At 40.0% G+C, this 27,375-nt stretch overlaps 1 protein-coding gene across 1 annotated transcript in view; it reads right to left on the bottom strand.

Moving 5' to 3' along the window:
* The window catches only part of CNTNAP2 (contactin associated protein 2), a 1,818,787-nt gene that overhangs the window by 1,173,424 nt on the left and 617,988 nt on the right, over window positions 1-27,375 (bottom strand). Inside the window, exon 3 of the mRNA XM_056520555.1 lies at window positions 6,451-6,644. Coding sequence (XP_056376530.1) covers window positions 6,451-6,644 — 194 coding nt within the window. The remainder of the gene's footprint in view (window positions 1-6,450; window positions 6,645-27,375) is intronic.

The raw sequence follows: 27,375 nt of genomic DNA, 5'->3' as shown, positions 1-27,375 counted from the left end.
TATGGCTCCAACCTGTTTCCCTGGATTCTTGTGGTAATTTCAGAGAAAATATATGATGATGACTAGATAAGAGTAAATTTTTTAAAAACTTGAATCGTCCGATTTGATTCACTCATCTCTATTGAGGACCCATTGGAGGACAAGTCTGGTGCCAGCAGTCGTGATAATTCCAGATCCAATTGTGTATAATTGCTGCAGTGTATAATTTTCTGTAGTGAAAAAGCTTGTACTTATATCTTAAAATCATGCAAGATGGTGCACCACCACATTATGGATGTCAGGTCCAAGCATTTCTAGATGAACAGTTTCCTGGAAAGTGGATTGGTCATCGTGGGCCAGTTGAATGGCCCCCAAGGTCTCCCGATCTGACTCCCTTAGACTTTTATCTTTGGGGTCATCTGAAGGCAATTGTCTATGCTGTGAAGATACGAGTTGTGCAGCACCTGAAACTAAGGATACTGGAAGCCTGTGCTAGCATTTCTCCTGCGGTATTGCTATCAGTGTGTGAAGAGAGAGAAGAGGGTTGCATTGACAATCCAACACAATGGGCAGCACATTGAACACATTTTATAAGTGGTCAGAAACTTGTAAATAACTCATGAAAGAATAAAGTTACGTTAAAACCAAGCACATCATAGTTTTTCTTGTGAAATTCTCAATAAGTTTGATGTGTAACATGACCCTCTTCCTATTGAAAAAACTAAAGTTGGATTCAAAATGGCTGACTTCAAAATGGCCGCCATGGTCACCACCCATCTTGAAAAGTTTCCCCCTCACATATACTAATGTGCCATAAACAGGAAGTTAATATCACCAACCATTCCCATTTTATTAAGCTGTATCCAAATAAATGGCCCACCCTGTCGATTAAGATTAAAGGGGTATTCCAGGAAAAAAAATATATATATATATATATCAACTGGCTCCAGAAATTTAAACAGATTTGTAAATTATTTCTATTAAAAAATTTGAATCCTTCCAATAATTATCAGCTGCTGAAGTTGAGTTGTTCTTTTCTGTCTGGCAACAGTGCTCTCTGCTGACATCTCTGCTTGTCTCGGGAACTGCACAGAGTAGAAGAGGTTTGCTATGGGGATTTTCTTCTTCTCTGGACAGTTCCCGGGACAGGTGTAATCAGAAAGCACTTAGAAAAGAACAACTCAACTTCAGTAGCTCACAAGTACTGAAATGATTAAGATTTTTTAATAGAATTAATTTACAAATCTGTTTAACCTTCTGGAGCCAGTTGATATATATAAAAAAGTTTTTTTCCTGGATAACCCCTTTAAGTTTCATTTCATGTGACAGCAGCATGAGGAGACCACATGGCCACGGTGTGTCTGGGTCCTCTGTCGCGTCTTCCTCATCACCCTGTAGCTCCACAGCCTGCTCCTGCTCCTCCTTTCCTGTCAGATGACTATAAAAACCACCCATTTCATAAAACTTTGCCTGTGCTCCACTGTCCCCCTCCTCCTCCAGTTCAACCCCCACAGGGCTCATGTGGCCTTGAGATGTAGGCGCCACGTCTCCAGTTCCCTGACCAGCCATCATTTCCAACATGTGTTGTTGGAGATGAAGCAGTGGAATGATGTTCATCCCGTAATCCTGTTGACTGACTATTAATGTGGCTTCCTCAAAGGGCCTGAGCAAACACCAGGTGTCACCTATGAGCTGCCACTGGTTGACATTGAAGTTACACAGGGGAGTCCCCCTATCTGCTTGGTTCATCAAGAAATCAGTGATGGCTTCGTATAGTCGGTCCAACATATGGAGGGTGGAATTCCAATGTGTGGAAACGTCACAAATCAGACTATGTTGGGGATGCCGTTCTGACGCTGCAGCTCAAGGAGGATGTGCTTTGCAGTGTACAAGTGGCTGGAGTGCCTGCAAAGTTTTCTTCAACCAGATTGAACATGTGTGCCATGCAGGGCACATGGCTCAGGCTTCCTTGAAGCAGCACAGACAAGATGTTCTTCCTGTTTTTAGTCACCATGGTTCCCATTTCCAGTTTTTGTGGAGTAAGCCATGATTCGATTTCTTGATGAATGACAGCCTGAAGGAGATGGCAGCCTGAGGAGACCATATAGTGGTAGAATGACCAAGCCTGGTGGTGGCAGCAGCAAAAGGAGATCCTAGGGCCTCACAATTGAAAAGATTAAAGATATATTTTAAAATTTAAATTGAAGATTTTAAATAGATTAACATGAAATGTTTTATGTAATGTGCCAGCAGCATGAGGAGGCCATAGGACCTCACAATTGAAATGATTAAATATATATTTTAAAATTTTAATTGAAGATTTTAAACAGAATAAAATTTAAAAAATTATGTAATGTGCCAGCAGCATGAGGAGACCACATGGCGGCACAATGACCAAGCCTGGAGGTGGCACCAGCAGGAGAAGACCACAATGTGGCAGAATGACCAAGCCTGGAGATGGCATCATAACACTCAAAGCCTACAAAGTTGTTTGTGGGTGTAGGCAGGATGCTTTAAAAAATTCCCATCTTTCTGAAGTATTTTCAATGTCAAATGTATTGTGTGGCAAGGACCGTCAAGCATTCATAGTATAACCTTGGACAACAAACCCCACCTTTGTACATTTTATTATCGTGGACACACATGAATGGTGTCTCAGACTTTGTAGATAATAAAAAACATTACAGGGTTGGTCTTTGATGATACAACTCCTATAAATCTCTGCCAGCTATTTCAGAGATTTCCTTATCACAATCATCTAAAACATTATGAAAACATCTTTGTTCATTTCATAGACCAACCCATTATTTCCAAAATTATTGACACATAACATGGTTATTATTGCTAAACTGGCTGTATCAATAACAAGGCCTAAAATTTCAGATGTTTCTGCATTTCAGTAATAGGATAGGTTCATGCAAGACTAGACTATAGAATCTTTGATATGACTTCGACTGAAAGATACACAATTCGACAAAAAATAAGTATTCCTCAGATGTTCCTTTCAAGCTTTATTAGTACTTCATAGCAGACATAACAAACGGGGTTTGGACACATTAAAATCGGGATATTTATCAAAACCTGTGCAAAGGAAAAGTTGCTGAGTTGCCCATAGCAACCAATCAGATCGCTTCTTTCATTTTGCAGAGGCCTTGTTAAAAATTAAAGAAGCAATCTGGTTGGTTGCTATGGGCAACTGGGCAACTTTTCCTGTGGTCAAGTTTTGATAAATCTCCCCCAATGGTCTACAGCTATTTCATGTTATCTGACACTTTGCCCTGTTTTTATAATTTTCCATTTTAACTTTTAAAACAATACTGATACATTAATACATTTTTAATTGTAACCACTAAGCCTAATAATAAACTGATATGTCCTGTTCTGTAAAAAAAAAGTTCCTTCTTTTATCATAGGTAAGATTACTGTGAAAGGTGATTGACACACACACAAACACATACACACACGCACACGCACACACACAGTGCAGCTTTCACAGTTGCCTGTGTACTACAATAAATTTTTGTCTATATCTGTTAAATAATTAAGCCCTGCCTTCATTGTGGCCCTTATTGGGCCATGACAACCCATTAGTATCCTGCTCAATCAAATCATAGGCCATTAATCTGTCAAAAAAAGGAGCCCACTTGTATAGTGGACGCTTCCAAGGAGTTAATGTTCTTAGTGATTCATATCTATACATATTATATCTATAAAATGTGGGAGATTTATCAATCTGCATGAGCAGCACAGGCTACAAAAAGTTGCATAATTTTTTTGGCAAACTCCCTATTTTGCATAACAGTTTTGTGACTTTTTCCAATTTGCGGGAAGAGGTCAGGCTTTGCATGGAGGGGCGTGGACATTGGCGCATGCATGCAGATGTAAATGGTTCCTGTGCACAGGCAGCCTTTAGAGTCACTGAATTTACTGAGAGGCCTGCAGAGCTTTACATAATGAAAATACTGCCATTAGTAAATTTCCCCCCAATATGTTTAGGACATGTAGCGCTAATTTAATATACAGTTAAACACTTGAAATGAAATAATGGTCAACATTTGACATAAACATCTGGATATGACATAATAGCTTGACATTACAGGCGCAATTTTCAATGTACATTGGTTAGTGTAACTAAACATAAGTAATATATTTAATTAAAATGAGTGATCTTTTGAATTTTTCTTTTACCCCAAACATTATGTAATTGTCAAATAAAGTGAATGAGAATAGTTTGTATGATGAATGTGAATCAAAGCCCAGAATGTTCCATTATCCTATACAGTTATGTTTCATTGGCATATGATACCAAATATACAAATGAAATATTAAATGAAAAAATCTGTTTTGTTAACCCCCTAAGGACTGGACCATTTTTCATTCTTGCACTTTCGTTTTTTCCACCTGATAGCCGCCAGGACCACCTGGCTAGCCGCCAGAACCACCTGGCTATGACGTGGGGTCAGCCCGTGACCCCGCATCATTACAGGGAAGCTGGACCAAGTCGTACAGGTACACCCTTGGTCCCCAATAGGTTAAAGTTAAAATATTCCTTACTTAACATAGCTCCTTTACATTAAAGGACAACTGTAGTGGAACAATTTTATATATTCCCATGCCCGGGCCTCAAAAACAAACAAAATAAACTTATACATACCTTCCTACGAGCCCCCGTTGGTCTGGCACAGGCCTCATGGTCCGGCAGTGCTAACCTCATTCCACTTCCTGGGGACGGGGATGCCGCAGAGCCGTCGGCATATGACCAGCCGCAGCAATGTCCCGCCCCGGCCGGTGATAGGCTGAGCCCACTGTCATGTAAGAAACATTCCAGAGCTCCTTACATGACAGTTGACTCAGCCTATCACCGGCCGGGGCTGAACATCACTACGGCATCCCCTTCCCCAGGAAGTGGAATGAGGTTAGCACTGCCGGACCTTGAAGCCTGTGCCGGACCAACGGGGGCTCGTAGGAAGGTATGTATAAGTTTATTTTGTTTGTTTTTGAGGCCCGGACATGGGAATATATAAAAGTGTTCCACTACAGTTGTCCTTTAAGGTCTGTATTTACCGAATTGCAAAATGATTGGATTATATTAATAGATGCATGGTATTTGACATGATTTATTAAAAATAGTAAAAATAATACATAGGTTAACAAAGTACATCATAATGCATAAGTGTGAGAAAATAAATTTAACACCAACTGCAAATTAGGTACATGATAGCAGATGTTTCAGATTTATGAAGATAGATTTAAGTTAGATGATAGCAAAATATTCGGCTGATGCTAATTTTGCAGATTTGCAAAATGTTTTATTTTTTTTATTTTTTTTCAGTTCAGCTTTTATAACATACAATGAAAACTGCTGATCAGACCAAGGATTTCTAATGGCCCACTGAATCGGAAGAATGCAAAACAGGGTAGAAGTATCTTGACTGTTTATATTTTCACTTTTCATAATATATTTAAAAGATGAAAGTCTTCCCTATTGGAAAGTAAAAGTAACATATACCATCCAAAATCCTTAACTGCAAATGCTTACTTGCTTTTAAGAAAATGTTAGGAAAAAAATTTTGCTAGTAGTACATTTACATTCATTTTTTTTTAGATAGCTTATATAAAAAGTAGATAATAACATTATAAAGAATAAGATTGGAACAGGTGCACTATGTAAACAGTGTAGCACGCCTAAAGCTGTACAATAATAGCATAGCCCACTGGAGATTTGCTGCTTCCTACATCTGAACTTAAAAATATTTTCTGAGTAAAGAAAAAAGGGCTTATGATGATGGAAATAAGTTGTCTGTAAAGGAGGTGAAGGAGGTGTCTGACAAGGATTTGGAGAGCTGGGCGAATCCTTACTACATACTAAACTTACAATGCAATTTTTTTACATCTTTGCATGAATTTTTTTAAATTCTTGTTTTGTATTGAGTATTATTATTATTATGGTACAAAAAGCTATTTCCCCATAGCTTTTTTTTAAAGAAAAATTGTGTTTACTTTCTGTTCTACAATGTCCTGCAGTGTCATGTTACCAGTGAAGACAACTGAATAGCTAGTTTAACCCCTTAAGGACTCATGACGTACTGCTATGTCATGAGTCCGCTCCCGATCTCTAACGCCGAGACCCGTGGCTAATAGCATGCGGCACTGATCGCAGTGCGGCGCGCTATTAACACTTCAGACGCGGCGATCAAAGTTGATCGTCGCGTCTGAAAACAAAAGTAAACCGTTCCCGGCAGCTCAGTCGGGTTGATCGGGACATCGCGATAAAATTGCGATGTTCCGATCAGCTGGGACGCAAGCGGAGTTCTCCTTACCTCTCTCCGTGGCGTCCGATCGTCGATTGATTGCTCCAAGCCTGAGCTACAGGCTTGAGCAATCGACCGTCTATCTGACTGATCCCTGCAAAGCTAACAATTGTTTAATTGTTTGTTTGAAATCTAAAATCTGTGAATTTACATATCTTACCCATATATTTCCATCCTGATGATAAGGTTTCCAGTTCCTACCAGTGTCACTGTAGAGCAAGCGATATTGGGACACCCAGTCAGAACTGCTGTACCTCCCTTGAGTAGCTATTGCACGGATTTGTTTCCGACTTCCAAAATCCACCTGCAGCCACTGATAATGATCACTGTCCAATGGTGACCAACCACCATCACCTGCAGATACAAAGTGAAAACATAACTTGTTATAAACAATGTCAAAGTGTTTTGAAGAACAAACAAATCTATTTTCTACTTTAATCTCTCACAACAGAAGAAAAAAAAACTTTTTTTTTTTTGCAAAATACCATCTGTATCCATGCCATAGAAATCAATGCATATGTTTGATACCAATCAATTTCCATAATCAATCCCTCATTATGATGAATCAGGTATTCTGCCCATCGCTGACCTTCCTTGCTATAAAGCTCTTTTCTCAAGGCATCCTGCTGATATGTAAAACTACTTTCTTATTGCACAGTGGGAGGCCTTAATCTTTTGAATATAAAAAGCAAAGTATATCAAAGGCAAGTGGTAACACACATTATCACATTTACATAATCCCACAATATAATTTAATGAAAGACCTCAGAGCACACCAAGTGGAAAAAAGGGCCGCATTACAAATGGTTCGCTTTGATCAGTTAACTTCAAAACAGTACTTATAGAATCATGGTATCCTCAAAACATTTTTAATTGGTAAAATGGTTGACAAAAATATTAACTTTATCTAAAACAGAAACAGGAACTCAAAAAGACCAGAAAAATAGGCTTTGTTCACACATTTCAATAGTAATACAGTTGTAACTATACTCCTGTGACACAAATAAAGCATGAATGTCTATGCAGTAAAGTTTAATCAACAGTGTTGAAAACCACACCTGTATGGCCTAACACCAGCATGTATGCCCATACCGTACAGTAAAGGGGAAAAAAATGATATTAAATAAGAAAAACACATATTAAATAAGTTATACATTGATTTTAAATAAGTATCTGGCCCCATTGCCAAACGTTTGGCAACTCGAACCTTAATTAGGCACTGTCAGATTTAAAAACATTTTATATGTTGTATATCTTGACAAAACATTAACCTTTCCAATATACTGTACTTCATAAGAAAATTGTATTTCCTTTTCATAGAGATCATAGCTTATAAAACCATGGCTTTGTCCAAGCTGAAGCACAGGCATGGACAAAAGTCCAGTAAGTGAGGGTGGGCTAGCACTCCTCTGTGCTCTCTACTCTCTGATAGGACTCATCTGTGCTCTCTCCTGTCTGATAGCACTCCTCTGTGCTCTCTCCTGTCTGATAGGACTCCTCTGTGTTCTCCCCTGTCTGATAGGACTCCCCTGTGCTCTCTCCTGTCTGTTAGAACTCCTCTGTGCTCTCTACTGTCTGATAGCACTCCTCTGTGCTCTCTCCTATCTGATAGAACTCATCTGTGCTCTCTCCTTTCTGATAGAACTCCTCTGTGCTCTCTCCTGTGTGATAGGACTCATCTGTGCTCTCCGGTCTGATAGCACTCCTCTGTGCTCTCTCCTGTCTGATAGCACTCATCTGTGCTCTCTCCTGTCTGATAGGACTCATCTGTGCTCTCTCCTGTCTGATAGCACTCCTCTGTGCTCTCTCCTGTCTGATAGGACTCCTCTGTGCTCTCTCCTGTCTGATAGGACTCCTCTGTGCTCTCTCCTGTCTGATAGGACTCCTCTGTGTTCTCCCCTGTCTGATAGGACTCCCCTGTGCTCTCTCTTGTCTGTTAGAACTCCTCTGTGCTCTCTACTGTCTGATAGCACTCCTCTGTGCTCTCTCCTGTCTGATAGAACTCCTCTGTGCTCTCTCCTTTCTGATAGAACTCCTCTGTGCTCTCTCCTGTCTGATAGCACTCCTCTGTGCTCTCTCCTGTCTGATAGCACTCCTCTGTGCTCTCTCCAGTCTTATAGGACTCTTATGTGCTCTCTCCTGTCTCATAGAACTCCTCTGTGCTCTATCCTTTCTGATAGCACTCCTCTATGCTCTCTTGTCTGATAGGACTCCTCTGTGCTCTCTCCTGTCCTATAGGACTCCTCTGTGCTCTCTCCTGCCTGATAGTACTCCTCTGTGCTCTCTCCTGTCCTATAGGACTCCTCTGTGCTCTCTCCTGTCTGATAGCACTCCTCTGTGCTCTCTGTCTCATAGAACTCCTCTGTGCTCTCTCCTGTCTGATAGCACTCCTCTATGCTCTCTCTTGTCTGATAGGACTCCTCTGTGGTCTCTCCTGTCCTATAGGACTCCACTGTACTCTCTCCTGTCTGATAGTACTCCTCTGTGCTTTCTCCTGTCTGATAGGACTCCTCTGTGCTCTCTCCTGTCCTATCAGACAGAGGAGTGCTAGCCCACCCTCACTTACTGGACTTTGTCCATGCTTGTGCATACACAAACACCTTCCCTTATATCATTCAGTCCTAAAAGATCACTACCCCGACGCATTTATCCCCTAAGGGTACAAGGGGTTCATCAGAAGATACAAGCAGGAGGGGGTAAAAAATCAGCAAAAGTAAATACTCAATCCACAAATGCTCCCGTAAGCAGTGTTACAATGGATCAGTCCATGAGGACCATTCACTCAGATGCTCAAAGATGGATACTGTGATTTAAAATGATAGATGTGCGGATGTATCAAGTTAGTAAACCCATGTAGTCACATGGTCCCAGGGAAGCCATCTCATGGTTATATTATCTTTTAAATCCCTTGTACCCTAAGGGGGGGGGGGACACATAGAGATAGTAATCCATTAGGACTGTATGATATATGGGGAAGGTGTGAGTGCATGTGTTCAGGGATCAACTGCATCAACTACACCTTGTTGGGTTGTCAATAGGCACAACACCTTGTATGTGTCTTTGGCTTACTTTCTTGAGGTTTCTTTATGTTGATGCTATGTGATCAGTTGGATTATAATTATCACCAGGGATCAGATTGGTTATTTAAAAATATATATCTAACAAAAGTAAAATTTTAGGTATAACTTTGTTTCTTCATCAGTGATAATATTTTTAGGAAATAATGCCAGGGTCATTACTAGTACATTGCATGATATTTTTTCAGTGACCTGCTGTGGAGTATTGCAACATAACCCTGCTACATTTTAAAATGTAAAATATGTATGAAATAAATGGGTAACACCAAAGCATTCTACAAGCCTTACATTATTTCATGAGGCTGCATTAGCTTAGTAACTAGCATCACATTTAAAGTGCTCCTCCCTACTATGACCACCTTTAAAGAAAATGAAGTCAGGCATGAAACTAAGATACTTGTCTATATTCCTTTTTATGTCATTACTCAGTGACGTGACACCAGATTTCTACAGCTCTCTCAGTCCCCATTATCCACATCTCTAATTTTACTTTACTTCTGGGTCTCATCATTACTCCTGTGACTTCTATTTTGGAAGGAAGTGGATATAGAAGTGGCCCTAGTAAAAATGTAGCATATGGACCCATTGCTCTTTGACAAGCGGTATCAGGCTCTACTCCTCCGCTGTCATCTTCTTAAAGGTTCCCCAGGGTCAACACATCACATTGCGGCTCAGCAAATTGCCAGCCTCAGCTTTGTCCTGCCTCAACCAGTGATAAGCTGAGTGACAGTGTGATGCATTTATACCAAAGCCAAGGCTTAATGCATTACATTAATGTTCAGCCTTTTGCCGATCTAGATGGGACATCACTGCAGTCGGTGATTTATCGAGCCTCGGTGTGGCACGTTGACTTTGGGGAAGCAGACGGCAGCAGAGGAGTGGAACGTGATACCGATACAGTACAATAGACTGCATCAATCTGCTTTTATGCTAACAGCGGGCCTTTCTTAACTGTTAGACCACTGTGCATTTGCACATATTGCATTTATGGTATGACCTCCTCTGACGCTATTGATCTAAATGACTTTATTATTGCAGAAGGCACCTTTTCCTAGCTTTAGGCTCCATCATACAAATTATTCTTAACCCCTTAACGACGCAGGACATATATTTACGTCCTGCGCCGACTCCCGCGATATGAAGCCGCGCCGCGATCCTGCATCATATCGCATCGGTCCCGGCGCTCATCAATGGCCGGGACCCGCGGCTAATACCACACATCGCCGATCGCGGCGATGTGCGGTATTAACCCTTTAGAAGCGGCGGTCAAAGCTTTGACCGCCACTTCTAAAGTGAAACTGAAAGTGACCCGGCTGCTCAGTCGGGCTGTTCGGGACCGCCGCGGTGAAATCGCGGCGTCCCGAACAGCTGACCGGAAACAGGGAGGGCCCTTACCTGCCTCCTCGGTGTCCGATCGATGAATGACTGCTCCATGCCTGAGATCCAGGCAGGAGCAGTCAAGCGCCGATAATGCTGATCACAAGCGTGTTAATACACGCCAGTGATCAGCATAGGAGATCAGTGTGTGCAGTGTTAAAGATCCCTATGGGACCTATAACACTGTAAAAAAATGTTTAAAAATAGTGTTAATAAAAGGTCATTTAACCCCTTCCCTAATAAAAGTTTGAATCACCCCCCTTTTCCCATAAAAAAAAATAAAACAGTGTAAAAAAAATAAATAAACATATGTGGTATCACCGCGTGCGTAAATGTCCGAACTATAAAAATATATTGTTAATTAAACCGCACGGTCAATGGCGTACGCGCAAAAAAATTCCAAAGTCCAAAAAAGCGTGTTTTGGTCACTTTTTATACCATTAAAAAAATGAATAAAAAGTGATCAAAAAGTCCGATCAAAACAAAAATCATACCGAAAAAAACTTCAGATCACGGCGCAAAAAATGAGTCCTAATATTGCCCTGTACATGGAAAAATTAAAAAGTTATTGGGGTCAGAAGATTACATTTTTAAACGTATAAATTTTCCTGCATGTAGTTATGATTTTTTCCAGAAGTGCGACAAAATCAAACCTATATAAGTAGGGTATCATTTTAACCGTATGGACCTACAGAATAATGATAAGGTGTAATTTTTACCGAAATATGCACTGCGTAGAAACGGAAGCCCCCAAAGGTTACAAAATGGCGTTTTTTTTTTCGATTTTGTCGCACAATGATTTTTTTTTCCATTTCGCCATGCATTATTGGGTAAAATGACCAATGTCACTGCAAAGTAGAATTGGTGACGCAAAAAATAAGCCATAATATGGATTTTTAGGTGGAAAATTGAAAGGGTTATGATTTTTAAAAGGTAAGGAGGAAAAAACGAAAGTGCAAAAATGGAAAAACCCTGAGTCCTTAAGGGGTTAAAGGGGTATTCCAGCAAAAAAACTTTTTTTTTTTAAATCAACTGGTGCCAGAACATTAAACAGATGTGTACATTATTTCTGTTTAAAAATCTTAATCCTTTCAGTAATTATAAGCTGCTGTTTGCTCCACAGGAAGTTCTTTTCATTTTAAATGTATTTTCTGTCCGACCACAGTGCTCTCTGCTGACCCCTCTGTCTGTCTCAGGAACTGTCAAGAGCAGGATAGGTTTGCTATGGGGATTTGCTCCTTCTCTTGACAGTTCCTGGGACAGACAGAGATGTCAGCAGAGAGCACTTTGGTCAGACAGAAAATAAATTAAAAAAGAAAAGAACTTCCTCTGTAGTATACAGAAGCTGATAAGTACTGGAAGGATTAAGATTATTTAATAGAAATCATTTCAAATCTGTTTACCTTTCCAGCACCAGTTGATTAAAAAAAAATGTTATTCACTGGAGTACCCCTTTAACTTTAAAAGAAAACCCAATCACTAGGGTAGGTTTACATCCTACAGACTTTGGATGGCTCAATTCAATTGCCTTCAAGAAGATGATTGATAATCAATGACACCATAAATGGAACTAATCTGATTCTTAAATATTCATCCATAGACCGGTCCAAATATGGCAATCACTGGGAATCTTTACTATAGGAATTACTGTCCTCCTAATCATTGCAGAAACATCACTGCATGTAAACACTCCATGTTTAATCACTTGCAATCATCATAATAATCACATCTGAAGTTGGAATCTCACCAAGCCTTGATGGCTTCTGTACAATATTTCCTAAACATGGTAATTTGTTTTATTAAATAGGTGTTACGGCAAGGTCACAAAACAGCCATTATACTTTGTATTGCACCATAATGTGGTTTACAAAGATATCAGTCATTGTTACAGAGAAATGTCACTATCCAGGGCTACTACGGAGACAAGCTAAGGATCGATGGGTATTCTCCTCTCTCTATTTCATCTAATAAAAGGTGTAATTTGAGGGATTTTGATTGCTTTGTGCACTTTGACAATAAGATGTGTAACCTCTATTGATTTGTCTGTTATGAAAAAGGCTCAACCAGATATACTGTATGTAGACTTCAATAGAGACACACAAACACCCCATTGTTGTGAGTCTTCTATTTGGTGTTACTTGCATTTACTTTTGATTATTCTTCCCCTTTACTGGGAACAAAGTCACAAGAACTTTTTATCTTGAAGATAAAGCATGCAGCCCTATTAAACATTAATTACTCAATAATTCAGAATTTTGATGACAGATTTACACAAGATACATTTACTGCATGAATAATAAGCTGCTTTTTAGAGATAACAAACTACTGAAAGTGAAAAAGACAAATACCTGAGAGGAAACACAAATAAGGCTTGAGCAGAATGTATATGGAACATACTGTAATTAATACATTTTATGCCTTTTTTATTTGTGTACATTTGTTGCTATAAAAATTTCTCTTCATTTTGACGAATGAGATGTCAGTAGAATAAGTTATATCTTACAGTGAGCTACAACTAGAGTGTTTTTATTGCACATATTCTGATTATAATACTTACTGTAACATTAAATATTTTGCTTGAAGTATTACTGTATAGAGGATCTACTGTACAACATTTTTTGTCAAGCTATTAGCTTATTTGCATTTTAAATGTACAATTTACATATTAGGGTTGTAATATTTCGAACTGTTCACATACTTTTGAAATTACTTTTAAGTAACACGTTGGACTGATTTCTACATTTTAAACAATCACTGGAAAAATAAGGCAAAAATGTTTAAAAAAAAAAGCCATCAATACTTTGCCAATGTATTGTGAGTGTAAATAGGCCTGAATCATGTATTGGGGCACATTTACTTTTGCAAATGCGTAATTGGCATAAATGGTAGTAGAAATGGGAGCTCTCTGCATTCAAAGTTTGTGATGTGAGAGCACAGTCAATAACGGGAGAGCTTAGCACTAAGGCTAATAACATTAAATGCATGAATTGCTTTAATATATCATTTTTGACCCTATAAACAAGTTGTTTCTTAAGCGAGACAATTTCTTTAATTTAGTGGGGATAATCTCCAATAAATCAACATAAATTGACTTACTGTGTATATAAAATCTGCAAATCTGTGCGAATTCCATTATTTTTTGGAAATTATTTCTTAAAACGCCACCCACTAAGCTTCTCCTGTACTCTTCAGCATATTTACAAGGTAAAAGTTCTGTGAGCTTAATGATTGGATTCTTACAAGGGATCTTCATTGATATATTGTCCTTGTTAATTATCATGGGATACAAGCACTTGCAGGGGAGGGAGCATTGTAATGCACATAAATATATCACAGGTTATCATGTAGCTATTAGTTGTAAGAGGATAGTTATACAATATTATCACCCATGTACTGTATGTAAATTATTAATGAAAGCATAAAAAACAAATGACACTGTAGATATTTCTGAACGGCATATATTATATATTCAGCTCTTCGGTAAAACTAATTCCCTTGACCAATGACTGCTATTTGATACCTAGAAAATGTTCTCTGCTAAATTGTGTATTATAACAGAGGCTTGAATATGAATGTGAATAGAAATTTGCAGGTAAAAAAGCATGTCCATCAATTTCGTTTTAAACACCGGTTGTTATGTTTATGGGTCATTGCATGGAAAAGCAGTTTGGCACTTGACAACACAGAGCCGATAAGCTAGACTGAATTGCAATGTGCAAAAATGACAAGTTTATAAAAACAAATACATTTTATACATAATGTAAGGCTCCAGATTGTTCTGCATGATTTTTCTGTCCTAATTCAAATAGCAGACTGTCCTATTTGAGTCACTGGGTATTCAATGAACCTCAAACTTGCATAGTTATAGGATAAGGTTGTAAATGGACCATTGCAAAACTTGCTCAAGCAGAGGTGATAAATCTAAAAAATGTTATCTTCAGCTATACGTATAAACTGTTTATGCTGAGTAAATATGTTCCTTTTGGTGAGCACATTAACATACTGTACTACATAGCTTCATAAAATCCAAAGTAGTATTTTGTTGTATGTTCTACTGTAATTTGTAACCTGCGGTTAGGTCATAAAAAATCTTATCTGGGGTTAGATCACAGTTTTTCCTATGGGTCAACATAACCCAGAATGTGTCATGAGATTACTGGCTTAACAAAAAAAACAAACAGTATTTTGCAATACTGCGTTGGGAGATGTATATGTGTGTGGTCACCCAGTGGTTGTAATGGACTTTTCAGAATGTAAAGGGATGTGATTTCGCTTTGTAACATTGTATTAGGGTTAAGCGTGAACATAGTCAGAATTTTGGAAAATTGAACAAGAATGACACTCTGCCATACAAGTCAATGAGGAATCAGAGACATAAAAAAACAAGACTACATTTTTCCAAAACGAACTTGAGTAAGCCAAAATCCTTCCGGGACAACATCTTGTGGACAGATTAGACCAAGATAGAGCTTTTTGGTAAAGCAAATCATTCTACTGTTTACTGAAAATGGAACAAGGACTACAAAGAAAAGAACACAGTACCTACAGTGAAATATGGTGGAGGTTCAATGATGTTTTGGGGTAGTTTTGCTGCCTCTGGCACTGGGTGCCGTGAATGTGTGCAAGGCATCATGAAATCTGAGGATTACCAACAGATTTTGGGTTGCACTGTACAGCCCAGTGTCAGAAAGCTGGATTTGCGTCCAAGATCTTGGATCTTCCAGCTGGACAATGACCCCAAACATACATCACAAAAGCACCCAGAAATGGATGGCAACAAAGCGCTGGAGAGTTCTGAAGTGGCCAGCAATGAGTCCAGATCTAAATCCCATTGAAAACCTGTGGAGAGATCTTAAATTGCTGTTGGGAAAAGGTGCTCTTCCAATAAAAGAGACATACAGCAACGGAAAGGGGTCCAACATACCGGCTGAGAGGTGTAAGAATCTTATTGATGGTTATAGGAAGCGACTGATTTCAGTTATTTTTTCCCAAAGGGTGTGTAAGCAAATATTTAGTTAAGGGTGCTAATAATTTTGTCCAGCCCATTTTTGGAGTTTGGTGGGACATTATGTCCAATTTGCCTTTTTTTTCCTCCCTTTTTTGGTTTAGTTCCAATACACACAAAGGGAATAAACATGTGTATAGCAAAACATGTGTTACTGTAATCCTTTTCTGTGAGAAATACTTCATTTTCTAGAAAAATTTCAGGGGTGCCAACATTTACGGCCATGGCTGTACCTATGATGAAAATTACAGGCCTCTCTCATCTTTTTAAGTGGGAGAACTTGCACAATTGGTGACTGACTAAATACTTTTTTGCCCCACTGTACATAATTTCCTTTGTGTGTTTCTGTGGACCCATGGGTGTCTGCAGGATTTTTTCAAGGTGGGAGGGGTTTGCAAATCGAAGGGGATCCATGCTCTGCCTCTTGACAATGCAGGGGAGGGGCATAATTAATATGTCATGCATGCTCTGACCCTTGTGTATTGCTATACAATTTTTAGTTTTTGGAAAACAAATAAAAAAATAAAATAAAAAGGATTCTTTTTTTTAACTTAAATTATTACTACTATTTTTTACTCACAAGCCAGTGCTTTATTTTAAAGGGTACCTGTCATGTTGCTCCTTTGGCAGGATATGTTTAAAATTTCTGGCCAAACTCGAAGGATGAAACTTGCTTCCAAATTAATGTAATCAGAGGACTAATTTTTCTAAAGTCCCATAGACTTTGCATGGAACTTCCAGAAATTCATCCTCTGATTTTGTCAGTCTCAGAGTAAGTCTCAGAATATGAGATTGCCCTGGGAGCTTTAAACATATCCTGCCACTGGCGCGAACTGACAGGCACCCTTTCATTCCAAACAATATTTTGTTACCTTTAATTATTCAGAGTTCACTCAGACACAGCAAGGCACTATAGCTAACTGGGATAGCGATGGTGAAGGACTTAGAGAAAGGCTCACTGACATACATGTGAGTCCTAATGGTGACACTAAAGTTCTTAAAGGGGTACTCCGACGATAAGACATCTTATCCCCTATCCAAAGGATAAGATGCCTGATCGCTGGACCTGATTACTGGCGATCACGGGGACGGAGCATAGTGATATGATGGCTCCGCCCCGTGTGACATCAAGCTCCGCCCCCTCAATGCAAGCCTATGGAGGGGGCGTGACAGCTGCCACGCTCCCTCCATAGGCTTGCATTGAGGGAGTGGAGCTTGATGTCACACGGGGGCGGAACCGTGACGTCACCATGCTCTGTCCCCGTGATCGCCAGTAATCAGACCAGGAGCGAGCATGCTGATGCTAACAGGGTGCGGTGTGGAAGATCACGGGGGGTCCCCAGCGGCGGGACCCCCGCGATCAGGCATCTTATCCCCTATCCTATGAATAGGGGATAAGATGTCTTAGCGCCGGACTACCCCTTTAAGCTTGTCTGCAACTGAACTGCCCCTGCACAACGTCGATGTCACTCGCTGAAGTCCTCTGCATAGCATGAGAGTGGTCTCTCATTTCTCACTCGAGTGTGCACTTTATGCTGTAGCCTGTTTACAGTTCTTCACTTAAAACCCACCACCACCTTCAGATGATCATGTGCGGACCCTTGATCAAGGCCATTGTTGTCCACTGCGTCTATCTGACATTGCATATTAGGTCCATTCAAGTGAATGGGGATGAGTTTTAAATACCAGAACATACCCAATGGACCTTGTCAGGAAAATATATTTTCATTTTCTAATATCTGACAAGTTCTTTTAAGTTCTGTTTAACAAAAACATGTAGCATTCTTTTTCAAATAATTTAAATCAGTTTTCTGTTGTTAAACATTGGTAGTGTAGTCTGAATTCCGCACATCTACAAGTAGTGCATTTAAATGCCTCAATTTTACCAAGTCACATTATAACAGCTAAAAAAACCATTAAAAGTAGAGAAAGGGAAATTGCATAAAAACACTGCAATACAGCAAGCCACATACTGTGCTAATATAAGATGTATAGTATGGTATAATGCAGTATGTAAAATAACAAAGAGCAGCATGAGAAACAGATAAGGTTGCTAAAAGCTACCAAAAAGGTTTTTATGAAATAAACATTAGAAATTCAGCTCAGTGGTTTTATTATCTTCTCTTAATGCCTCTTCCTACTGCTGCTGCTTTTCATACTTCATTATTCCAACAAACTGCATGCATGTGTCACCCAGACTCCTTTGTTTTACTTTTAAGAATCCAGTAGGAAACTTATAAAATAGAAAACAGATTCTGCTATAGAATACAAAGCATAACCCATGAATACTAATAGTGTTTGTCTTCATTTACATCATATTTTGGGAAGTCGAAGTAAACATTTAAGGGGAAGGTGACAGCAGGTAAGAAGAGTCTAACCTGCTGATATGGGCTAGTAAGGTGGGGATATTGGGTTTCAACCTTTCTTATACCTCTCTGTTGCGCCATTTTGTGTAACATAAATATTTAATAATATATTAATTAGAACATTTGGTATAATATTCACCTGACCCTCCGCAATGATGTAACTCAAGGTCGCTCATCACTGCAGAGTGCCAGATGAATATTCAGGAGGAGACCTTGTTACAGGCAGATCGGTGCACCCAGGGGTAAATTAACTGCCACAGTGCGACCTCCCTCATTAGCATATTAATAAAAATACATTTTACACAAATGTAGCCAAGTGGGATAATAAATTTACATTGTTAACCCTTTGCCACAAAGGGACGTAAATGTACGTCCATTGCAGGCTCCTGAGGTATGACGCACACTCAGCAGGTGAGCGTGCGTCATACCCGGTTTGTCTCGATTGTTATAATCAACCAGGACCCACGGCTAATGCCAGACATCGCTAATCGGGCTGATGTCCGGCATTAACCATTTAGACACCGTGATCAAAGTTGATCACGGCGTCTAAAAGAGGTTAATTTAACTCCCGGCTAGCTCAGTGGGCTGATCAGGACTGCTGTGGCGAAACCGCGGCATCCAGATCAGCTGAGAGGATGGATGAAGCTCTCTCACCTTCCTTCCTGGCGTCCTATCGCCGTTTCACTGCTCCGTGCCTAAGATCCAAGCAGGAGCAGTGGAGCACCGATAAGACTGATCAATACAATGCTATTGCATAGCATTGATCAGCGCTGGCAATCAAGGTATTGCATGTTATAGTCCCCTATGGGAGCTATAACTTTGCAAAAGAAAAATTTTTTTTTTTTTTTTTTTTTAAAGTTAATGAATGTGATTTAACCCCTTCCCTAATAAACATTTGAATCACCCCCTTTTTCCCATTTAAAAAAAACTGTGTAAATAAAAATAAATATATACATATGTGGTATCGCCACGTGCACAAATGCCTGAACTATATAAATATATCGTTAATCAAGCCATACAGTCAATGGTGTACATGTAAAAAAAATCCAAAGTCCAAAATTGTGTATTTTATGTCACTTTTAATCCCATTAAAATTAATAAAAAGTGATCAAAAAGTCAGAGCAAAACAAAAATGGTACCGGTGAAAACTTAAGATCATAGTGCAAAAAAATTAGCCAAATACATCTCCATATGAGGAAAAATAAAAACGTTATAGGGGTCAGAAGAGGAAATTTTTAAACGTATTAATTTTCATGCATGTAGTTATAAAATTTATTTTTTTACTAAAATAAAATCAAACCAATATAAATTAGTATCCATATGGACCTACAGAATAAATATAAAGTGTCAATTTTACCAAAAACTGCTCTCTGTAGAAACGGAAGTTGCAAAAAATTACAAAATGGCTTTTTTTTTTTAATTTTGCCTCACGAATAATTTTTTTCTGGTTTTGCCGTAGATGTTGTGGTGACATTATTAATGGTATTACAAAGTAAAATTGTTGGTGTAAGGGAGGTGGAAACTTGAAAGTGTTATGATTTTTAGAAGGTGAGGAGGAAAAAACAGAAGTGCAAAAATTAAAAATCGTCAAAGAGGGAAGCGGTTAATCATTGTGACCTAGCCTATTAGCCCTTATCAGTAGGTTAGATTCTCCTGACCTGCTCTCAGTTTCCCTTTAAATTTACTGCAAAAAAGGGATGTTTATCTATTAGATATACCCACACATTCCTAAATGGGGTTATATTTTTGTTCTGCATAGCTTTCCCAAATCCTGAATCAAAGGATGCATTTGGTAAATTTTAACTCTACAACCTATCATGTTTTGAATATGGCAGAGCACCAACTGAGAAGGTCAGGAAACAATGTATTTTGAATTTCTAGAAATCACTAGAAACTCAAATGCATTATTTTACATATCCTGTCCTAAAAACACAGGATTCAGAGGTGTTCACTTTTACCCTTTTCTTAAATTAAGTAAAGGATTCCAAATTCTCATGACACATATTCAATTAAATAGCTAAACATGCCAGCATAACCTTTAACTGGCTGCAGTACAAATCACAACCATTAGGTGGCCATACATATATAGCACACACATTTCCAGACAAAGTATTGTAAAATCATGTTTTTGTCTTAAGCTTATTAGGAATCCATGCACATGCTGCAGAAATAAGCTCCTTCCTATGAATGGATTGGAGTTTTTTTTTTTCTATCCATGTAATGAATTTTCTGCTCGTGAACATACCCTAATAGAGGCAAGACATATTCATTTTGGCAACTGGAAGACTTTACACTTGCCGACTGAGTCTGAGAGGTTTACAGAGATCAATAAGATCAAGAGAATGGAAGAAGTGATTGCTAACCCTTCTGATCATGATGTAAGATACACTGCAATGTGGTGGGATAGCTGTTTATTGATGCGGACTTGAGATTGCCTGCACATCAGTAATCCTATTTATCCCATGTCCTATTCTCTTACACTGTGCTTTTGACATTTCCCTTGTGTATACCCTTCTCTGGATTATATATTTATCCTCTATAGACAAGGCTGTTTAAACTCAAAACATAAGCTCTTCCGTTGTTACCTATAATATGTTTTTCCCTCTTAAAATAAAGTCTCACTTTATATGCTTTGGCGCTTTTTTTCTTGCAATGTGTGTGTCTGTGTGTGTGTGGTGACCATGTACAGAACACAATACTCTACCTGCCCTGTCAGGTAGATGTTGACACGGGTGTTTGTTTGGCCCACAGCTCCAGGGAGCTTGTTATTTAATATTGTATTTATTGTCCCAGGTTTTAAACCAATGTATTCTGTTTATCCTGTATAAATTGTTCTGTGCCTTTAAGAGAAAGGTTGCAGAGGTGTCCTGTGATCACTGTGGCCAATTAAAGTTTTAGGCCCTAATCTTGATCTGTTTAGACAGGGAGGAGTCAGTTAGTGTGAGTGCAGTAAAAACCATGTAAGCATCTCTGCAGCATACCTGCCCTATACCTCTAATGGGAATAGGTTTAAAGGAAAACTGTCAGCTTGCTCCCCCCTGCACTAACCAGCGGTATTGGTTGGTAGTACAGGGGGCGCTAATCAGTTTGATGCCTACCGTGCCCGGATCCGTGCCGCCGTTCGGTCGAAATCTTCGTTTTTCTGTATATGCTTATTAGGTGCTTACTGGCACAGGCCAGGGTTACTGCCACTCACTCCGGGTTACTGGAGGGAGGAATATTGATGAGCTGGGCGGCGCTCGAGGGGAGCAAGCTGACAGTTTTCCTTTAAAATCTGGTGTGTGAGGATTGCGGAAAGGAGCTCAGTTTGGTCCTGGGCAAAGAGGAGTGAGGAGAAGTCAGTACAGCGTCCAAGTCACAGAAGTCAGTGGAGTCAAGTGCTGAGCAACTACATTAATGTAGCATCCCAGTTGTGGGGAAAAGTGCCTGAGAGCAGAAAGGGCCCCATAAGGCAAGTCAAGCATAGCATCATAGCTCCGGTCCAAAATTCAAAGTTCACCTCTGGCGGACAGCCATTCCATGGATGTAACGTGAAGTACCTTAAGTCTGTGTTAGTTGCCTCCCAAGTCAGTCTAAAGTTAAGTAGTCACAACTGTACCATAACTACAAGTCCCAGAGTGCCCAGTGATCTAAAGTGACAATTTCTGCAACATTACATCAATTAAAGCACTACCAAAATTTGCTGTTATACTGCATGGACTGTAACATCTGCCTGCAAGAATGTTCAGTAAAAGTAGTTTCCATAACCCTGCATCTGTGGTTTTTATTGCCTCAACATTGCCCAGGAAGCTGCTTATGCTTGGAGTGTGGAGGTTAACTGTCCTGTGTACTAGTGTTCCGATGTATATAGAAAAAGGTCCATTAATCCGCAAACAAAAACAGAATCAATGAAAGTTCAGTTTTGTGGCAGAGTGTGCTTGTAACATGAAGTCAATGGGGGACATTTACTAATCTAGTCTATTCTGGGTATGCTTATAGACCAGCGTATGTGGTAGTCTCCTGTCTATTGTGCTCCTAATTTATCAAAGGTCTCACAGCCCTTAATAAATTCTGTGCTCAGACTTTAGGGTCTACAGCTTAAACTGCATTTAGACTTGCTCCAACATGGTCTGACATTTCAGCGTATTTTGGGCAGATACGACTTGTCGCACAAAAGTCGCACTTGATAAATTCAGCACCAATGCATTTTCCAATGCATTTCCGTCTAAAATAGACTTGCATGCATCATGTTCTAAAAATCCTCCACAGCAAAAGTCGCAGAAAAGTCGCACATATTTAGACTGCGACTTTCTGTGCGACAAATTTAGACAGGAAAAAACAGTCTAAATCCTTTGATAAATCTCCCCCATTGTGCTTTTAACATAAAGTCAATGGGGACATTTACTAATCTAGTCTATTCTGGGTATGCTGATAGACCAGCGTATGTGGTAGTCTCCTGTCTATTGTGCTCCTAATTTATCAAAGGTCTCATAGCCCTTGATAAATTCTGTGCTCAGACTTCAGGGTCAACAGCTTAAACTGCATTTAGACCTGCTCCAACATGGTCTGACATTTCAGCGTATTTTGGGCAGATGTGACTTGTCGCACAAAAGTCGCACTTTATAAATTCAGCACCAATGCATTTTAGAATGCATTTCCGTCTAAAATAGACTTGCATGCATCATGTTCTAAAAATCCTCTACAGCAAAAGTCGCAGAAAAGTCGCACATATTTAGACTGCGACTTTTTGTGCGACAAATTTAGACAGGAAAAAACAGTCTAAATCCTTTGATAAATCTCCCCCAATTTCCAGATATATGATACAAATGTTGTTATAGTATCTCTCACCACTGCTTCTGGCGGCTTGATGGATCTTTACTGTGGATCACAGCCTTACAATCCTCTCGTGCCCCGATGGTGGGAGGGCGCTGAATTCTCCCGTCTCCCTAGCAGCCCCGATGGCAGGGGGGCGCAGTATGGTGTTCCGTACAGCTGGCTCCGGGCTCCGATAACAGGGGAGCGTAAAGTGATGTTCTGTGCTGAAGACCACACTTGCTTCCCGGCTTGCTGTAGATGGAACTGTTCTGACACTCCGGCAACAGTGTCAGTCAGCACGGAAGCGGCAGTGGGTCTGGCGGCAATAGTACGTTCGGGAGCGGTGGATAGTCCAGGGATGGCGTCCCACGTGGAGGACTGAGTTACGGGAGGTGTAGGCTGTGGGAGAAAGTTCAAGGTATGGTTGCGGCCAGGCAGGGCGGAATGTGGCTAGATTAACTCCTCTGTTGCCGGGACCTATAAGTTTACAGGCGGACACTAGTACAGACTGTATGAACAGTGCCAGACTCCAAGTCTCCCCTGTCATCGGAGCCAGCGGTACGGAACACCATACTGCGCCCCCCTGCCATCGGGGCTGCTAGGGAGACGGGAGAATTCAGCACCCTCCCACCATCAGGGCACGAGAGGAGTGTAAGGCTGCGATCCACAGTAAAGATCCATCAAGCTGCCAGAAGCAGTGGTGAGAGACACTATAACAACATTTGTATCATATATCTGGACATTGACTTTATGTTACAAGCACATTGACTTTATGTTACAAGCACACTCTGCCACAAAACTGAACTTTCATTGATTCCATTTTTGTTTGCGGATTAATGGACCTTTTTCTTTATACATCGGAACACTAGTACACAGGACATTATTTTTATATTCTTTTACCATTTTTTATATCCCACTAGGGCCCAGTGGGATTATCACTAGATAGTGCCAATTTAATGTGTTAATCTGTCATTATTTTATTTATATTTTATTTATATTTAATTAAAAATACTTTATGACCAACGCTGTTATATTCTAATATATCTCCAGCCTTATCATTATGCACCAAATTGGTGAGGTCCTAGAGGTATAAGCTATTTTTTTTTTGTAAAATCAGAATTGATCAGCATATTACAGACAGTTTATTTTATTTTAAGTAATATGTTTTAAACAATTCTTGCCATATACATATGACCTACGACTAAGCACTCCGGTGCGAAACGCGTCAGGTTATCCTGTGTACTGCGTTATGCTGAAATAAAGTTCAGAGTTCTTAACTGCATACAACAGTTCTGTGCCGGACTATCTTCTTTATTGCAAATTGTGAGAGCCGGAGGCGGTACCGGTGTGTCCGCAGCACGGACTAAGGAGCAGTTGCGGGTGTGGTGAGCGGTGATCCATTGTTGTGCATATATATATATATATATATATATATATATATATATATATAGGGCATCATGTATTTAAAGGAAAACAGTCACATGTTTTCTCCTGCACTATCCACAGGTACTGTTGGATAGTGCGGGAGACGCTGATTCCAATGAGCCCTACCCTGCCCGGATCCGCCTGGCCGTTCGCCCACAATCGTATTTATTATATGTGGAAATCTTGCTTTAACTGGCACGGGCGGGGCTTCTGCAGCTTAACTGGCACTGATGTCAGCGCCGCTTATGAATATTCATCCCCCCTCCCTTCAGTTAGGAGTGGTGAAGAAAGGGAGAGCTGGAGGGAGGGGGGATGAATATTCATAGATAGTGCTGACGTCAGTGCCAGTTAAGCTGCAGAAGCCCCGCCCGTGCCAGTTACAGGAAGATATACACATAGAATAAATCTACAATTGTGGGCGAACGGCCGGGCGGATCCCGGCAAGGTAGAGCTCATTGGAATCAGCGTCTCCCACACTACCCATCAGTACCTGTGGATAGTGCGTGAGAAAACATGTGACAGTTTTCCTTTATCCTATTGTATGAATCATCTTGATGATATGCATTTTAACCTTTAACCCCTTAAGGACCCAGGCTTTTTCAGTTTTTTCATTTTCAATTTTTCCTCCTTAACTTAAAAAAATCATAACTCTTTACAATTTTCAACTACAATTCTATATGATGGCTTATTTTTTGCGTCACTAATTCTACTTTGTAATGACATTAGTCATTTTACCCAAAAATGTACGGTGAAATGGGGAAAAAAATCAATGTGCGCCAAAATTGATGAAAAAACACTGTTTTGTAAGTTTTGGGGGCTTCCGTTTTTATGCAGTACATTTTTCAGCAAAAATGATACCTTACCTTTATTCTGTAGATCCATACGGTTAAAATGATACCCTACTTGTATAGGTTTGATTTTGTATCACTTCAGAAAAAAATCATGAATACATGCAGGAAAATTTATAAGTTTAAAATTGTCATATTCTGACCCCTATAACTTTTTTATTTTTCTGTGTTCAGGGCGCTATGAGGGCTAATTTTTTGTGCCGTGATCTGAAGTTTTTGTTCTGATCAGACTTTTTGATCACTTTTTATTCACTTTTTTGTGGTATAAAAAGGGATCAAAAATGCGCTATTTTGGGCTTTGGAATTTTTTTGCGCGTACGCCATTGAACTTACGGTTTACAAAGCAGTATATTTGCATAATTCGGACATTTCCACACGCGGCGATACCACATATGTTTATTTTTATTTTTATTTACACTGTTTTTTTTATTCTTGGAAATACCGGGTGATTCAAACTTTTATTAGGGGAAGGGATACTTGAAAGGGTTAATGATTTTTTTTACACTTTTCTAATGCAATATTATAGCTCCCATAAGGGGCTATAACATTGCATTAACTGATCTTTTACACTGATTGATCCATCTCCATAAGAATGGATCAATCAGTGTTTTCGGCGATTGATTGCTCAAGCCTGGATCTCAGGCTTGAAGCATTCAATCGGCGATCGGACTGCAGGAAGGAAGGTAAGAGACCTCCTCCTGTGCTAAAGCTGTTCGGGATGCCGCGATTATACAGCGGCGATCCCGAACAGCTCCCTGAGCTAACCGGCAACTTTCACTTTTGTTTTTAGCCGCGCGGCTCAGCTTTGAGCACACGGCTAAAGAGTTAATAGTGCGCGGCACCGCGATCAGTGCCGCGCGCTATTAGAGGCGGGTCCCGGATTCATTATGACGCCGGGCCCGCCGCGATATGATGCGGGGTCACCGTGTGACCCCGCGTTATATCGCAGGACCGGGACCCAGGACGTACCCATACGTCCTGGGTCCTTAAGAGGTTAAGTGATATTTAAGCAACAGCACCCCAATGTTCTTGGTGACTCTTACAAGCCATGAATGCATGTCATTAATGCCAATGTTCATTTAATATTGAGTTGAATTGTAAATGTGCCTAATGGTTGATTTCTACAGTACAAATGCAAGATGGGGCGTCACATTAACAGAGCAAGAAGTTCAGCCACACCATAAATACCGAGGGAAAAAAATAATTGATTTTATGTTTTATTCAGGTGCCATAGTGCTTGTCATAATATTCTAGTGTGTATACACATTGGTAATTTACTGCTATGTAAATGCTTGGAAAGTACACAGCAGCAACCAGCACATTAGACACATTTAAAAATGGGAAGAGTGGGAGATGTGACCTTTTCCTATGCTCCATTGCTTTTAGCATTAGCAATTCTTCTTGCCTGAACTATTGCTAGAACACTTTAATTAACATGAGCAAATCCCCTCCTGGCTGCAGATGACTGGCAACACATATATTTGTCAAAGTGCAAACAATGCAAACACCACTTGGACTCTAAATGTAGTTGAACAGCGGTGTGGTACATGAAAAGAAAATTATAGCTAAAATACAAATTGCTCTTCCATAAAAGAGCACTTTGTAACGTTTAGACAAATATCTGTAAAAAGCACCCATATTTTATAAGACATTTGGGAGGCACTAAAAAAAAAAGAGTACAGGAGAAAAAAATCCCATATCTATAAGAAAAAAGGACACACACTCTTATATTTTCAACTATATGTCATTACAGCTATTGTTACATTTGACAGTGATAATTACCTGCAACAATTACTTGTCCCTATAGCTCCACTTTGTGTTCGCACTCACTGCTTATTTTTGTAAATTAGTTAATGCCAGTGGCATCGCTAGGGGGAGGGGGGCAGAGGGGGCCATGCCCTCCCCTAGATCAGGCCATGCCCCCCTTGTGCCCCCCCAATTTAAAATAAATAGGGATGTCCCGATACTAGTATCGGGGCCAGGGGCGGACTGACCGGCTGGGTAAAGAGCCCGCTGCAGCTGCTCGGGATATCCCTGTGCTGCTCCTGGTCTGCGTATCATTAGCAGAGACAGGCAGAGCAAGGATGAAGGTACTTGATGATGGCTCCGCCCCCAGCACTGGAGAGGACGGGGCCGAGAGTTGACAGGCCTCCGGAACACAGAGCAGCTTCATGTGAGGTGAGTGATGTCCTG

The sequence above is a fragment of the Hyla sarda genome, chromosome 5, assembly GCF_029499605.1.
Source record: "Hyla sarda isolate aHylSar1 chromosome 5, aHylSar1.hap1, whole genome shotgun sequence".
NCBI classification, from domain to species: domain Eukaryota; kingdom Metazoa; phylum Chordata; class Amphibia; order Anura; family Hylidae; genus Hyla; species Hyla sarda.
This window is presented reverse-complemented; position numbering and strand designations above follow the sequence as displayed.